General features: G+C 36.8%; 1 protein-coding gene across 1 annotated transcript in view; it reads right to left on the bottom strand.

Annotated features, from left to right (window-relative positions):
* CR1 (complement C3b/C4b receptor 1 (Knops blood group)) overlaps positions 1-16778 on the bottom strand; it is a 129405-nt gene that overhangs the window by 24262 nt on the left and 88365 nt on the right. The window contains exons 29-33 of the mRNA XM_046681868.1: positions 16232-16459; positions 13791-13970; positions 13077-13176; positions 9536-9621; positions 33-431 (exon numbers count right to left, since the gene is read on the bottom strand). Coding sequence (XP_046537824.1) covers positions 33-431; positions 9536-9621; positions 13077-13176; positions 13791-13970; positions 16232-16459 — 993 coding nt within the window. The remainder of the gene's footprint in view (positions 1-32; positions 432-9535; positions 9622-13076; positions 13177-13790; positions 13971-16231; positions 16460-16778) is intronic.

The following is a 16778-nucleotide window of genomic DNA, read 5'->3' as shown; positions in this document are numbered from 1 at the left end:
CCCCCAGCAGAGTCTCAACAGATGAAACTCACCCCTGGAACAGCTTGGCAGCTCAGGAACCCATGTGTTGTTGGCCCAGCATTGCACAACGTTGGACCCTTTCATGACAAAGCCAGGCTGACATCTAAATCTCACAATCTCACTTAAGGAAAATAAACTCTTATTTCCGGATAGTCTAATTCCATTTTCAACTTCTGGAGTTGTGCATTTACTAGCAGAAACACACTGAGGAGGAGGGCTGCTCCAAACTCCAAGCTGATTGTCTTTGCTGGTACAGAAAATCGACTGTTCTCCCACGAGGTCAAATAGCTTTTCTCCATCTGGCCCAGTGAGACACCGATAAGTGACCACTGTTGCATATTTAAAAACATTTCCATTGCTGCTGTAGTAGTCTCCATTGGATATGGCTGGGGGTGGCTCACAAGATATACCTGGAGTAAGGGAAAATGTGGTAAACAACAGCTTAGCTTTTAATTTGTGTGTGTGTGTGTGTGTGTGTGTGTAAGATTGGCTCTGACTTCACATCTGTGCAATCTTCCTCTATTCTTTTTTCATGTGGGATGCCACCACAGCTTTGTCTGATGAGCGGTGCTAGGTCCGCACCCAGGATCCAAACCTACAAGCCCGGGGCCACCAAAGTGGAGTGTGGGAACTCCAACAGTATGCCACTGGGCCAACCACAAGACAATTTTTTAGAGCAGTTTTAGGTTCACGGAAAAATTGAGGGGAAGGTACAGAGATTTCCCACATCCCCCAGCACCTACACATGCATAGTTTCCCCCATTATCAATATCCCTCACCAGAGTGGTACCTTTGTTACAACTGGTGAATCTATATTAACACATCATAGTCACCCAAGTCCGTTGTTTACATTAGGGTTCACTCTTGGTGTTGCAAATTCTGTGGGTTTGGACAAATATATAATGACATATATCCATCATTACGGTATCATGCCGAATATTTTCACTCCCCTAAAAATCCTGAGTGCTCTGCCTATTAACCCCACCCCTCACCCCAACCCCTGGCAACCACTGATGTTTTTACTTTCTCTGTAGTTTTGCTTTTTCCATAATTATTTTTTTTACTATGAATTTAAGTAACAAAATACAAAGAATCAAATAACTTCCTAAACTGTTACTAATTACAATACTTTTCTTCTAATATTTTCTAATAATCAGACATATGTTTACATAGTTGAAATTTATGTTTCTGATATGGATTGTGTCTATAATAATTATTTCATGTAAAAATATCAATGTATTATTATGCTTTACACATTTGTGATTTTATGTGGATAATCTCTGTGATTTTATAATAGATTGTTAAGTTATTTACTTACTGCTGAGCTAGTTTTTTCTATTGACTATTTAATAACATCTTTTCAGGTTAAATACACCACCTCTGGCACCACTCATCAAGTAAAGAGAAAAGACTAGAGTGATGGCAGCCTCATGGCTGTGTGAGTCGTTCCTTTATTCTCTTTCCTTTTATTTACAACTAATTGGTCATTCATCACCAAGCAAAAGTGCCTCTGCATGTTACCACAGAACACCCAGGAGATTTTTACCCACCTGTGCTCCAGAAAGTATGTGGATAGGACCTTGAAGGGGCTGCAGACCCAAGGGATCAGTGAACCTGCGCCACCCCCACTTGTCACAACTGGGGAAAAAGCAAAACTGGAGAATGCAAAACAGGGCAGACAAGCAAGGGAGATTGAGAATTTGTGGAAGTCCAGCCAGCCTGACTGAAGAACTAGGCATGCCATAGGAGCAGGATAGAAACGAGTTTGGATGCAGAGGAGAAGGAGAATCTCCAGTAGTCAGTCCTCCTTTTTCCAGCAGTAGCAACAGCAACTTCCCTCACAGAGGAGGTACAAAGAGAAAGCGGTGACTGATTGACTGCCCAGCTATGTGGGTTGCAGCTGGAGGAAACTGTTTATCTCCAGCAGCATGGATTTCTGAGAAGAAACCTCTGTGACTGGGGGGGAAGGAGAATAAAAAGAAAGAGGCAGATGAGAACAACAAAGGACAGTGAAGGAATGAATTCTCTACTCTTTGCTTCAGGATTTCAGCAGGAAGTATGCCCAGGGATCTCGGGGAGTACCCCAACTTGAGGATCTTCCTACTGGCAATGGGAACCCACATAAGCCCCAGGTGCTAAGCCCACATCTCCCCACACTCTGCCACCAGCCTTTTCTATGCCAGATTTTTTTTTTCTGTGCCACGTTTTTTTCTATACCAGCACCTTGCTCCTGAGCGCTGCCTTAGAGCCAGCTCAGGCAAAGAAAATACAAAACTCCAGCTATAGTGTCACATGTTGAACTATAACAGTCAAAGTAAACAACTAAGAAAGGTTTGTGCTACTTCAAATATGGTGGCAGATGCATATTTTGTCAAAAACTATGAAAAATCACAGTAATATGGAATCAAAAAAAGAAAATAATAATTCACTAGCAACCAAACCCAAAGGCATGGAATATTGTGGTCTAATAAAGAATTCAAAATAGCTATTATGAAGAGAGTCAACAAGCTACAAGAAAACTCAGAAAGGCAATTCAATGAACTAAGGAATAAAATTAATGAACAGAAGGAGTTCTTTACCAAAGAGATTGAAATTAAAAAAAAAACAGACAAATTCTGGAGATGAAGAATTCAATGAATCAGCTGAAGAATGCATTAGAGAGCTTAGGAAATAGGGCAGATCAGATTGAAGAAAGAATTAGCAACCTGGAGGCTGGTAATTTAGAAATGACTCAGAAGAAGAACAAGAACTAAGATTTTTAAAAAGTAAGGAAACCCTATGAGAGCTATCAGATATGATGAGAAAAACAAATATAAGAATAATTGATCTACCAGAAGGAGAAGAGAGGAAGAAGGGGGCAGAGAGTGTATTTAGAGAAATAATAGCTGAGAACTTTCCAAACCTGGGAAAGGAATTAAACATACAACTCCAAGAAGCTAGTAGAACACCCTATTATCTCAATGCAAAGACCTCCTCCAAGATACATTATAACGAAACTGTCAAAAATCAATGATAAATAAAGAATCCTAACGGCAGCCATGGAGAAAAAGAAAGTAACCTACAAAAGAACCCCCATTAGGCTATCAGTGGATTTCTCAGCAGAAACTCTACTGGCCAGAAAAGAGTGGAATGACATATTCAAAGTGATCAAAGATAAAAGTTGCTAGCCAAGAATACTTTATTTGGCAAAGTTATCCTTCAGGTATGGAGAAGAGGTAAAGGCTTTCCCAGACAAACAAAAACTGAGGGAGTTCACTGCCACTGGACCTGCTTTGCAAAAAAAATGCTGACAGGAGTTCTTCAAGCTGAAATGAAAAGATGCTAATTATTGACATAAAAGCAAATGAAAGTACACAATACTGTAGCAAAGGTGAAAAATAAACGTTCAGAATTAGAAAACTGAAACTCTATGTTAGAATGGTGTGTTAACCACTTAATTATAGTGTAAAGGCTTAAGGAAAAGAGCAAAAAATAACTATAGCTGCTATGAATTCACGGCATAAAGAGAGTTAAATTGTGACTTCAAAAGTATAAAAGACCAGGAGTAGAAGGGTGGAAAATTTATAGGTGAATAAAGATAAGATGTAATCAGCATAAAAAGGACTTTTTTATCTATGAGATGTTTTATGTAAGTCACATGGTAACCACAAAACAAAGTCTAGACTCACAAAACATAAAAAAAGAGGAGACCAAGAAAATCAGTATGGAAAACTACACTTTACAAAAGTAGAGAGAAACAGAAAGAAAGAGAAACAAAATAGCCAGAAGATAAATGATAAGATGGCAGTAGTATTTACATATCAATAATCACTCTAAATATAAATGGATTGAATTCACTAATCAAAAGGCACAGAGTGGCTAGATGGGTAAAACAATGAGGCCTAATTATATGCCACCTACAGGAAACTCATTTCAGTTCTAAGTCACATATAGGCTCAAAGCGAAGGGATAAAAGAGGACGTTCCTTGCAAGTAGAAATCAGAAGAAAGCGGGCGTAGCCATACTTAAATCAGACAAAATAGACTTTGGGCCAAAAATGATAAGAGACAATGAAGATAATTATATAATGATAAAAGAGTAAATACATCAAGAATATATAACAATCATAAATATTTACACACCCAACATCAGAGCACCAAAATATATTAGGCAAATGCTAAGAAATCTAAAGGAGAAATAGACAACAATACAATAATAGTAGGGGACTTCAGTACCCAACTGTCAGCAATGGACAAATCATCCAGACAGAAAATCAACAAGGAAACATTGGCGTTGAACCATAGTCTAGAACAAATAGACTTAACAAACATATATAGAACACTCCATCCAACAGCAGCAGAATACACATTCTTCTCAAGTGTACACAAAACATTTTCCAGGATAGATCATATGATAGGGCACAAAACAAATCTCAGCAAATTTAAGAATTGAAATCACACAAACTATATTTTCTGACCACAATGGTATGAAACTAGAAATCAACAACAAGAGGAAAGTTGGAAAATCTACAAATATGTGAAAACTGAATAATACATTTCAATATTATTGAGTCAAAAAAGAAATCAAAAGGGAAATAAAAATTATCTCAAAACACATGAAAATGGAAATACAACATATCAGATCTTATGGGATACAGCAAAAGCAGTTCTGAGAGGAAAGTTTATAGTAATAAATGCATATGTTAATAAATTAGATCTCAAATAAACCATCTAACTTTACACCTCAGGGAACTAGATAAAAAAGAACAAATTAAGCCAAAGTTAGCAGAAGGAAAGAAATAATAAAGTTCAGAGTAGAAATAAATAAAGACCTGAAAAGCAATAGAAAGGATCGACAAAACTAAAAGGTGGCTCTGTGAAAAGATAAACAAAAATGACAAATTTTTAGCCAGACTAAGAAAAAAAGAAGACAAGTAAATAAAATTAGAATTGAAAACAGATTACAACTGATAGTACAGAAATACATATGACCATAAAAGACTATTATGAACAATTATATGTCAAGAAATTAAATAACCTGGAAGAAATGGAAAAATTTCTAGAAACACAAAACCTACCAAGACTGAATCAGGAAGAAACAGAAAATCTGAACAGACAAATAATGAGCAAAGAGATTGAATCAGTAATCAAAAATCTCCCAGCACGGAAAACCCTAGGGCCAGACAGCTTCACTGGAAAATTCTACCAAACATTTAAAGAATTTACACTAATCTTCTCAAAGTCTTCCAAAAAATTATGGAAGAGGAAACATTTCCAAACTCATTCTGTGAGGCCAGCATTAGACTACCCTGATACCAAAGCCAGATAAGGACACCACAAGAAAAGAAAACTATAGACCAATATTCCTGATGAATATAGATGCAAAAATTCTCAACAAAATATTAGCAGACTAAATTCAAGAACATATTAAAAGGATTATACACCATGACCAAGTGGGATTTATCCCTGGGATGCAAAGATGTTTCAACATATACAAATCAACAAAAGTAATATATCACTTTAATAAAATGAAAGATTAAAAAATCAAATGATCATCTCAATAGATGCAGAAAAAGTATTTGGCAAAATACATTATAAATTGTATTTTATACATTAAATCCTTTCATTATAAAAGCCACAGCATATTGGGAATAGAAGCAATATACCACAACATAATTGAGGACATATATGACAAACCCACAGGTAAAATTATATAAAGTGAAGAAAAATTGAAAGCTTTTCCTTTAAGGTCAGGAACAAGACAAAGATGCCTACTCTCACCACTTTTATTCAATATAGTACCAGGAGTTGTAGCAAGAGCAATTAGGAAAGACAAAGACATAAAATGTACCCAAATAAGGAAGCAAGAAGTAAAACTGTCACTATTTGCAGATGATATGATTTCTGTAGCTAGAAACTCTGAAAAACTCAACCAAAAAGCTGTTGGAAGTAATGAATGATTTCAATACAGCTGCAGGATACAAAATCAATGTACAGAAATCAGTTGCATTTCTATACACTAAGGATGGAACATCTGAAAAAGAAATAAAGAAAACTTTCCCTTTCACAATAGCATCAAAAAGAACAAAATACTTAGGAATAAATTTAACTAGGTCATTAAAGATCTTTAAAATGAAAACTATAAGTCTTTGCTGAAAGAAATTGAACAAGATGCAAACAGATAGAAAGACATCCCATGTTCATAGATCAGAAGAATTAATATTGTTAAAATGTCTATCTATCCAAATCCATCTATAGGTTCAATGGAATCTACATCAAAATACCAATGGCGTTCTTCACAGAAATAGAAAAAAGTATCCTGAAATTTGTATAGAACCACAGAAGACCCTGAGTAGCCAAAGCAATCCTGATGAAAAAGAACAAAGCTGGAAGTATCACATTTCCTGATTTCAAACTATACAACAAAGTTATAGAAATAAAAACAGTATGCTACTGGCACAAAAATAGACACATAGACCAGTGAAACAGAATAGAGAGCCCAGAAATAAGCCTCTGCTTTTATGGTACACTAATATTTGACAAGGGAGCCAAGAGCACCCAATGGGGAAAGGATACTCTCTTCAACAAATGGTGCCGGAAAAATTGTATAAACACATGCAGAGCAATGAAATTGGACCCCTGTCTTACACCACCCACAAAAATTAACTTGCCATGGATCAAAGACTTAAATATAAGACCTGATACTATAAGACCCCTAGAAGAAAAAGTAGGGATGAGGCTCCTTGACATTGGTCTTGGCAATGACTTTTTGGATATGCCACCAAAAGCACGAACAACAAAAGCAAAAATCAACAAATGGGACTACATCAAACTGAAAAACTTTTGCATAGCAAAAGAAACAGTTAACAAAATGAAAAGACAACCTACAGAATGGGGAAAATTTTTGCAAACCATATATCGGATAAGTGGTTAATATTCAAAATATATAAAGAACTTATGGAACTCAGTAACAAAAAACCAATCTGATTAAAAAATGGGCAGTAGAACTAAATAGACGTTTTTCCAAAGAAGACATCTGAATGGCCAACAGGTACATGAAAAGATGCTTAACATTACTAATCATCAAAAAAATGCAAATTAAAACCACAATGAGGTATCACTTCATACCTGTTAGAATGGCTATCATCAAGAAGACAAGAAATAACAAGTGTTTGTGAGGATGTGAAGAAAAGGGAACCCTTGTACACAGCTCATGGGAATGTAAATTGGTGCAGTCATTATGGAAAATAGTATAGAGGCTCCTCAAAAAATTAAAAATAGAACTACCATATGATCCAGTAATTCCACTTCTGGGTATTTATCCAAAGAAAATGAAAACACTAACTCGAAAAGATATCTGCACTGTTATGTTCACTGCAGCATTATTCACACTAGCCAAGATATGGAAACAACCTAAGTGTCCATCAATAGGTGAATGGATAAAGAATGTGTGGTATATATACACAATGGAATATTATAAAGGAGGACATCCTGACATTTGTGACAACACTGGATGGACCTTGAGCACATTATGCTAAGTAGATAAGTTAAAGGAAGACAAGTGCTGTATGATATCACTTATATGTGGAAGTAAAAAAGCAAAACTAGTAAAAACAGAAAATAAAATGGTTACCAAAGGATGGGGGTTGTGGGAGAACAGCACAGATGTTGTTTAAGGGTGTAAACTTAAAATGAGTAGTTAATAAGCCCTAGAAATATAATGCACAATACAGTGAATATAGACAACCATGTTGTATTTTAATCATCAAACTTGCTAAGAGACTAGAACTTAATTGTTCCAGCTACTAAAAAGAAAAGATAATTACGTAACATGATAGAGGTGCTAATTATCACTACAGTGGCAATCATATTGCAAAATATGCATACATCAAGTTAACATGCTGTACACCTTGAATTTACAGAATGCTATATGTCAAGTATATTTCAAAAAAAGAAAAGAGAAAAGAAAATATAAAAGATAAGCCAAGAGAAATGAAGTAATCAGATTCAGGGGTAATAAAATGATAAATGACTACTGTGTTCTATCATAACATAATTTTTAAAGTATTAGAATAAGTACACACACGTTCACATTCACATATATAACCAATATTGATTCAGTGAAATGTTTATTGACCTATAAATATAGTGGAAGTAGAAACATTTTTCATTAAAGATAACCCCCTACAAAAGGTACCAAGCCTAGAAAATTTTACATAGTAAACTGATAATATGTTGCTAATTTGAACTTTTTCAGGGAGTTTAAAATGTTTAGCAGGTAAAGGAGGCACCTTTATAGCTTCTCATTCATTTCTTTGAATCTTTAAAAGCCAATGTTAGTTTCTTTTGGTGAATACTTGTGAATACAATGAACATATTCATTGTAGGAAATTTATAAAATATGGATAAACAAAAAGAAGAAAATGATAATGGTCCAAAAAGAATTATTCTTAATAAAATAATGTGTATCATTTCAGAGGTGTATGTGTGCTCATGCATGTATGTCTATGGATATATTTTCTACAGTATCGTATTTGGTCACTGAAGAATATTCAGGCATGTAGATATATAGATAAACTGTCTATTACCACTTGGATGAGGCATCTCAATCTCTAATTCCTCATGATACACTTTATACCTTTCTTAAAAACTTATATTCATTTTTAATAAGACATTTCTTCTATTAGCTATTTAAAACTGTGTTTGAAAACTATGCCAAACATTCAGATTTGTAACATTTTTCATGGTCATAAATATTGTTGCATTGAGTGTCTTTGGACCAAAATCAAGGAAAATTCCACGATTATTTTCTTGGGATAAATTCTGGGGAATTGCTAGGTCAAAGGGTATTTGCATTGAGGCTTTCATATATACTGCTAATTAGCGCTGCAGAAGTTTCTGTCCACTTTTATTGCCATCAACTCTGTATGTAACACTGATTCCTTCACAGCCTTAACCCTTCACCAATTTGCAATCAGTCATTCTTCCATGTTCCTCCAAGTTTTGAGGTTCACTTTACAATATCCATTGACAAGATGGATGGTCAGCTAATCAAGAACAAATGCAACTACGGCATGAGCCTGGAAGAATTTGAAGGAAGAATAAAGCACAGAATGACCAGAGACTTGGGGAAATTGCTAAGAATTATAAGAACTTTCATCATTCAGAGTGACAATAATAAGGAAGGAAGCAATACACATCCTGGGATTATAAGGTGCTATTATGAGGTGGCAGAGACAAATTTAATTTTCTTATGTCTTTTAAGTTTCGTCACTAGGAGAATGGTCTTTATACTGGAAAGAGTTTACTATCAAAAAAGGAAAGTAGGGCAATGGTATCTGAGTTCAGCTCCACAGTTTCAGATAAATTACCTCCTAAAATAGAGAAACACCAGAAGAAACATGCAGCACATTACTCTCATTTTCAAATATCTGAGAGACCACTGTGTGATAGATGGAATGGATTTCTTCCTTATGATTCCAGGGGCAAATACGGATCAAATGGAGGGAATTATGGGGGAAAATATTTCAACTCACTCTCACAAAGAGGTGCCTCTTTATCCCACGTGACATTATTGCCTGAGAGGAGACAAGCAGCAGACAGGGAGCCAATGAGTCGATACCTAGAAGCAAAGAATGAAAAATGATTATACCCTACACATATTTCCCACTTAAGTCACCGTGAGAAAATAACATCACGTAGATGTTACAAATGACAAGACGGATTAAAACATGGGAGACCTCAAGAAAGAAATCTCATCTCCATCTGAAAATTAGTCCTTTATTTCTAAGGACAGGCTTAAATTCTTCCCTCTTTAATCCATCTTCATTTCTAGTACCTCACAACTCAATGTGATAATTCCCTTATTCATCAAGGGACATTTTTGTACTTGTCTTTTGGAATCCCCCCAGAGTTGTTTTATCCGTGTGTACTTCCATCCAGGAAATGATAAGCTCCTTGATCAGCAGAGAAGACGTCTTATTGAAATATGTACAGCCTCTACATGCTTCTCTGCAAGTTGTTTTCTTGGTTAACATCACATCATGGTTATGGTCATCCATCAGTTCATTGAATACAGGATCTAATTAAGTCTTTTTGATTGCTGCAAAATAGTTCCTAGTGTAGATACCCTACAATTTCTGCAGTGGTTGCACCATTTTATGTTTCCGCCAGCAATGAACAGGTGTTCCAGTTTCTCCAAATTCTCACCAATACTTTTTATTTTCAGTTTTTAATAATTATTATTAAAGCCATCCTAGGAGGTGTGAAGTGGGTTTGATTTGCATTTCCCTAATGACTAATAATGTTTAGCATCTTTTTATGTGTTTATTGGCCATTTGTATACAGTCTTCTCTGGTATCTGTGGGGGATTGGTTCCTGCTGACACAAAATCTGAGGATACTCAAGTCCCTTATATAAAATGGTGTAATATTTGCATATAACCTAATCTTTTCAAGATTGTTTGGCTATTTTTGGCCCCTTGAAATTTCATATGAATGTTAGGATACTTTTTCCATTTCTGCAAAAAGTACTGTTGGAATTTTTATGGGGATTTCTTGTATCTGTATATCACTTTGGGCAGTATTTTCATCTTAACAATATTAAGACTTCCAATCCATGAGTATGGATGTCTTTCCATTTATTAAGTCTTCTTTAATTCAGCAATGTTTTATAGTTTTCAGTGTATAAGTCTTGTGGGTTACCTTGGTTAAATTTGTGCCTAACTATTTTTTATGACATTATAAATGGAATTCTTCTGTATCATTTTATTTTAGGAACCTGTCTTTTATCATGTAGTTAGAAGTTTCTATTGACTATATTTAAAAAGCATTGTCCTTCAAAAGGAAAATTTAAGCCATTCACATGTACTGTCATAACTGACAAGTTTGATCTTGCTTATAGTGTTCTCTCCCTTTTATTTATTTAACATCCAAGGGCTGGAACTCAGCACTGTACCAGACCAAGTCCATTCTTGCTCTGCTCATGCTGTTTCCAGCAGGAGAGATAGAAAGTTCCCTTGCTCTTCCTTCTCTCACCCTGTTTGTTATAGGGACCAACTGGTTTTGCTCTTTTGACTGTCCTTGTGATTTTGAACTGACATACTTTGATTTTATACTAGGATGGAATGCCATTTTATCCTTATTTTTTATGTCAAGAATATGTATTATCTACTTACCCCCTATATAGAAGTTAAGCTTGGTTTTTTCTTTACTCCGTCCCCAGCTTCCTAGTTGTAGTGATAAAATGCATTATTCAAGTTTATTGCTGTTCTTGTTCTTTTCATATTCCATGAGTTCTCTTTCAAGAATTAGTCCTGCCATTATATTTAGTTTCACATCCATATTTAAAATAACAATTTTGGTAACTTTCTTTACCTAGTTTTGTGCCTCATTACTATTTCTTTGATTTTTTCTTTAAAAAAATTTACTCATGGGTTTGTGGGAGTGATTCTTTTTTCAGGAAGTATATGTAATTGGTATATGTTTTGGGTTCTTGCTCATGTAAGGCTACATCTGTTCCTTGTAGATAAATGACAGCTTGGCTGAGTACAGAAATTTTATGGCACAATATTTTCTCTCAAAATACTAATTTCTGTTATTTATTGTGTGGAAGAGATATTTGATGCCAATATGAATTTCTTCTGTTTATTTTATCTCTGGATAGTTGCAGTATTTTTTTTTAATAGCTGTATTTCATAAATTTCCTCCTTGTAGGTTCAGGGCCTCTTTATCATTAATCTTGTGTTTGTTTTGTAAGCCTTTAAGATTCAATTTAGTCTCTTTCCTTCTGGTCTGGGAAACTATGTTCCATTATGTGCCAATTAATGCTTCATCTCTTTCTGCTTTCTTTTCTTTTTCTCAAACCTAAATGTGTGTGTGAATACATGTGTGTGCATAATTTCCAGTTTTGTCCTTGGTTAATTCTGCAGAATTTAATTCTGTTTTCTCATGATCTCTTTGGGTTGTTTTTTTTTTTTTTTCAGGATTCAATCTCCTGACTATTGTTGCTTTTTAGACTCACATTTGTGTTATACATATGTAAATATTCCTGATATCAGATCATGAAATCTTACAAATGACTCTTATTGTTTCATAAATTCTGTGTAATGAACACATATGAGAGATTTCTAATATCCTGTTTTGAGTTTATTCCCTTGTTTATTGGAGTACACTGATTTGTGAAGGAATATTTTCTCTGATTTCTCAGATTGGTATTTTATTTTCAATTGCTGTATCTTCTCTTATATCTGGTGATCTTTTGGTTTGCTCATCACAGAGCTCTAGGCTTATTCACAATGGGAGGTGAGAAGAGATTGGTGAAGAGATTGTGCTGTTAAAATCTCCCAGGCTCAGACAAAGTAAGAAGAGGCAAATTTTGATTTATCCTAGTTTAAATTTGCTGGATCATAGGTACAATAGCTTGAGGAGCATAGGATGGGGCCAATGACCAATAGCAGTTTTTGCAGGAAGATTTAATATAGATACATTTTTTTTCTCTGAATTGTTTGTGGCAACTGAAAATTAGGACACATTCTTTAATTGCTCCCTCCAAGTTGAGGCAGTGGCTTCCAGCATGGTCACTTGTCCCAAGGAAAAGCCAAGAGCAAGAACTCCATTAACATCCTCACTCTGTGCACTTTCATACTTACATTTCCCAGAGCTGCTGTTACATTTAAGATTTACCCTCCAGCCTCTGCTTCAGGGTCCTCCAACTCATCTATAGTACTTGCTGATCTCAGTTAAGGATGTTTGCGTGATTCAGCCACCATGTTTCCTTTGACTTATTTGGCAGCCTGGTCCTTTTTATCCAGTGAATATCTTACCAGGTTTCACATGTACCACCTTCAGCAGGAGCATGGTACCTTCCACTGTTTATAATACAGGTACAGGTTGCTCATTCTTTTTTGCGTTCTTTTGGTGATATGCCTATGTTCAAGCTACCATTTCTTTCCAGAAGCCTATTACTTACTTTTGAAGTACAAGTGGCAGTAGTCCAGTAGTCTGCCTACCTAAGACTGGGACAGAGGTTGCTATTGCTTCTGGAACTCATATTCCAGAGATAGTGCTCCCAACTCACCCTTCATTACAAGAATAATTAACTGTTGATCCAAACTGGGTATCTGTGTTTATATGCACCATGCCATTGAAGGGTTCTGGAGGAGTTCCACATGATTTTCCTATGGGAAAGAAGCAAAATTTGGGACCAGGTATAGAGTTCAATTTACCTTTGTTTTTAAGATTCAGACTGGAGTGTAGCATACTGAACAGCCTATATACTTCAGATTGTTCCACATACTTGACCACTTTGAGGAAACTCACCGAACCTCAGAATGAAGCAGCTACTGGGCACTGCTTTTAAAAATACTACTGTGCATCTCCCAATAAAGGTCATTTATGGTTAAAGAATTGTTTTCTTATCCCATTAGCCTGAATCACAAGCCTCAAAATTTGGGACTTTCCCCCCATCTTAGTTAGTCAAGCACAGTTCACTGTGGCCAACATAACTTTCTTTTGTGCCCACTTTATTCATTTCATGGTTTTAGCCATCAAGGGTAACTTCCTGTGAAGGGAAAATTTCTCCCCAATTCCTTTTGTGAGAGCCATTCCCATGAAATGAATATCTTGTCGAGGTGCAGAAACTCCAGACAATAGGAAGAGATGACTGACAAGTCCACTTTCCATTAAATACCTTGGGCAAATGTAGATGTCTCACCTTGAAAATTTGAAATTCAATCAGATCCCACAGACACTTTGGCACACATGAATTAGCTCCCAGGATGGGGTTACTCACGTCTACAGATATCTTCAGCACTTGACCAGACCAAGTTTTCTAAGCAGGTGATAGAGAACATATTCTCAAAATACCCAGGGGAGCATTCATAATTCAAAGATGTCCCAATTGGAAACTCAGACTCATCAGTCAGGGTTGTAGGCTTGGCAAATGGAAACTGCTCTGGGGCTTTACAGTAACCTGGAGACCAAAACCACAGGAATTCCTAAGTGAGTAGAGAGACTTCTGCCCTACCTCCTCTTTCTCTCCAACTAAGCTGATAGATGGGATCACAGAAACAGAGACTTATGATAACAACAACAGATTTCCTTCCCCTTGAAGTTATCTTAGATAGTGTTTTCCAACAGCATCTACTCATTAGGAAATTTTTTACTACTTGGAAGACTCTTCGCCTTTCTGGCCTTTCTGCTCTTATTTTACCAAAGCAAGAGTTTTAGCTAATAGTTTCACATGTCAGGCCTGCCATCAGAGAACCTGTATCTAGAGTTAATCATTCATAGCCTCATTTATTGGTGCTAATGTACTCATGTATATCAAGACATATTTTACCATCTCTATTTATTCCTCTCTACCTTATTCTCAGGGTGCCCACCATAAGCTGCTTCTCTGGCACTAAATGACAGTCACCTCTTATAGTCGTTGAATGATGTCCCCCCAAAAGATACATCCGTCCAGAATCTCAGAATGGGAACTTATTTGGAATAAGGGTCTTTTCAGATATAGTTAAGGTAATGATCTCAAGATGAGGGCCCTAAATCCGATGACTGGTGGTATCTTTATAAAAGAAAAGAGAGAGGGATTTGAGACACAGAGACAAGGGGAAAAAGGCCATGTGAAGACAGAGGCAGGGATTGGAGTGATGTATCCACAAGCCAAGAAATTCCAGAAGCCACTAGAATCTAGAAGAGGCAAAGTAGAATTCTGCTCTAGAGCCATAGGAGGGAGTGTGGCTCTGCCAGCCCCCAGATCTGTGAGAGAATAAATCTGGTTTTTTAAGCCATCTAGCTTGTGGTAATTTGTTATGGCAGCCCTAGGAAACTGATAGACCATTCTTCTCTTTTTGATGCTAAGCCAGACATTTAAAGACAAAGACAAAACAGACTAAGCCATTAAGCAGCTTCCTCTAAGAAGCCATGTCTTCTTTATGAGAGGGTATATTGCCTGCTGCATATTTTGAAATAGAGTCTGAACTCAACTATCTCCTCTTTGAAGGAGACTGCTTCTATTTGCTCATTCAATAAACCTGTCCAGTGGCCTAGGCATCATCTGCCTTTAAAGAAATTTCACTGGATTCTGACATATACTACGGAGTTGGAGGGTGAAGGAGATTAAAGAAAGGTTAAATGCCTCTCATCATGTGCAGCCTTCTTTCTCAGGGCTCCCCTGTAGATGATGTAATATTCCAAGGCAGATGCCACATCCCCAGTCTAGTCCAGCTTCTGTTCTAGGGAAGGCCTAATGTCAGGCCTCAACAACTAGGCAAGCTTCTCCAGTCCTTAGGAAGAAATGACCACTTCCTTTTTGTACTCTTCTCCAGGAGCTGATCTTTTCTAGCTTCTTCTCACTTCCAAAGTGGAAGAGTTCATGGACAAAGATGAAGGTGGGACCCAGAGGCAAGCTGACAAATGGGCATACTTTGAGTCAAGGTCTTAAGCCACAAAGGCAGAGAGAGTCTTGTTGTTCACTTAGCCTATTCAGCAGAACAGTAGCTAAAGTCTTAACTAAATAATATCTATATTGCCAGTTTTAGTCTTTGCATGCCCATGAACGTGTGGAGAGTATATATCAGTTATCCTGATATTGGGTAGTGCTCACAGGCAGTTGTTTTCATGTCCTCTCCAATGAATACATTCTTCTTCCTTATTTCTACAATTTGTGCCTTACTGCCTTCCCTCCAACCCTGCCCTCCCTCTTCTTGCTCCACTCTCCTCACCACTCTACCAGCAAGAACTGTTATTAGCAACTTAACTATTCAAACACAGCTTGGCATTGCTGAAACCATCTATTTTAGCTATGGCATGTAATTTTTTTTCTTTCTTTTTTTTCTTTTTGTTTAAGATTGGCACCTGAGCTAACAACCATTGCCAATCTTTTTTTTTTTGCCCCTGCTTGTTCTCCTCCAATCCCCCCAGTACATAGTTGTATATTATCAGTTGTCGGTCCTTCTAGTTGTGGCATGTGGGAGACTGCCTCAACATGGCCTGATGAGCAGTGCCATGTCCGCGCCCAGGATCCGAACCAGTGAAACCCTGGGCAGCCGAAGGTGGAGCACGCAAACTTAACCACTCAGCCATGGGGCCGGCCCCTATGGCATGTAATTTTGACACTACCACTTAAGAGAAAGTTAAATTCATAAGCAAACATAATAATCTTATAGAAATATGAAGGATCTGTTCCAGATGTTCTGAACACGTTTAGAGTATGTGGAAGTGGGTACTGACCAGCAGGACCAGAAAGTTCACAGCGAGGGGCAGGGCTGCTCCAAATCCCGTTCCCTTGACTATCACTCGTGCAGCGGATGGTGCGCTCCCCAATGAGGTTGAAGGTCATCCCTCTGTCTGGGTGGAGGTCACATGTGTAAGATATTTCTTTTCCATAGGGAATGTCTCCCAGAGAAGTTCCTGTGTGGTTCCCGTTAAGGATAGCTGGAGGATTTGGACAAAAGATTTCTAGAAGGAGACAAGAGCCATAAATTACATTAAAATTTTAATCTAAGGTGATTCTGCAATTATGGGATCCTGTGACTGTGTTACCAATTTAACAATACCTTTTTTCTCAGGGAGAGTATAAACTGCAAAATAAATATATTAGGCCTCTGCCAAGATGCAGCTAAATGAAATGACACCTAAATCAGCGTTTATTACAAAAGTCCAAAAGGGATGTAGGCATCCTGAACTCTTCAGAGAGTTTAAGACTTCTGGATAATTGAGAGTTTTTTCCTTTAAAATAAACAAAAATCTTCTTAACCACATTAACAAGAGAATCATC

Source organism: Equus quagga, chromosome 13, assembly GCF_021613505.1.
Source record: "Equus quagga isolate Etosha38 chromosome 13, UCLA_HA_Equagga_1.0, whole genome shotgun sequence".
Lineage (NCBI taxonomy): Eukaryota > Metazoa > Chordata > Mammalia > Perissodactyla > Equidae > Equus > Equus quagga.
The sequence above is the reverse complement of the archived record's forward strand: the minus strand, read 5'-3'. Positions and strand labels throughout refer to the sequence as shown.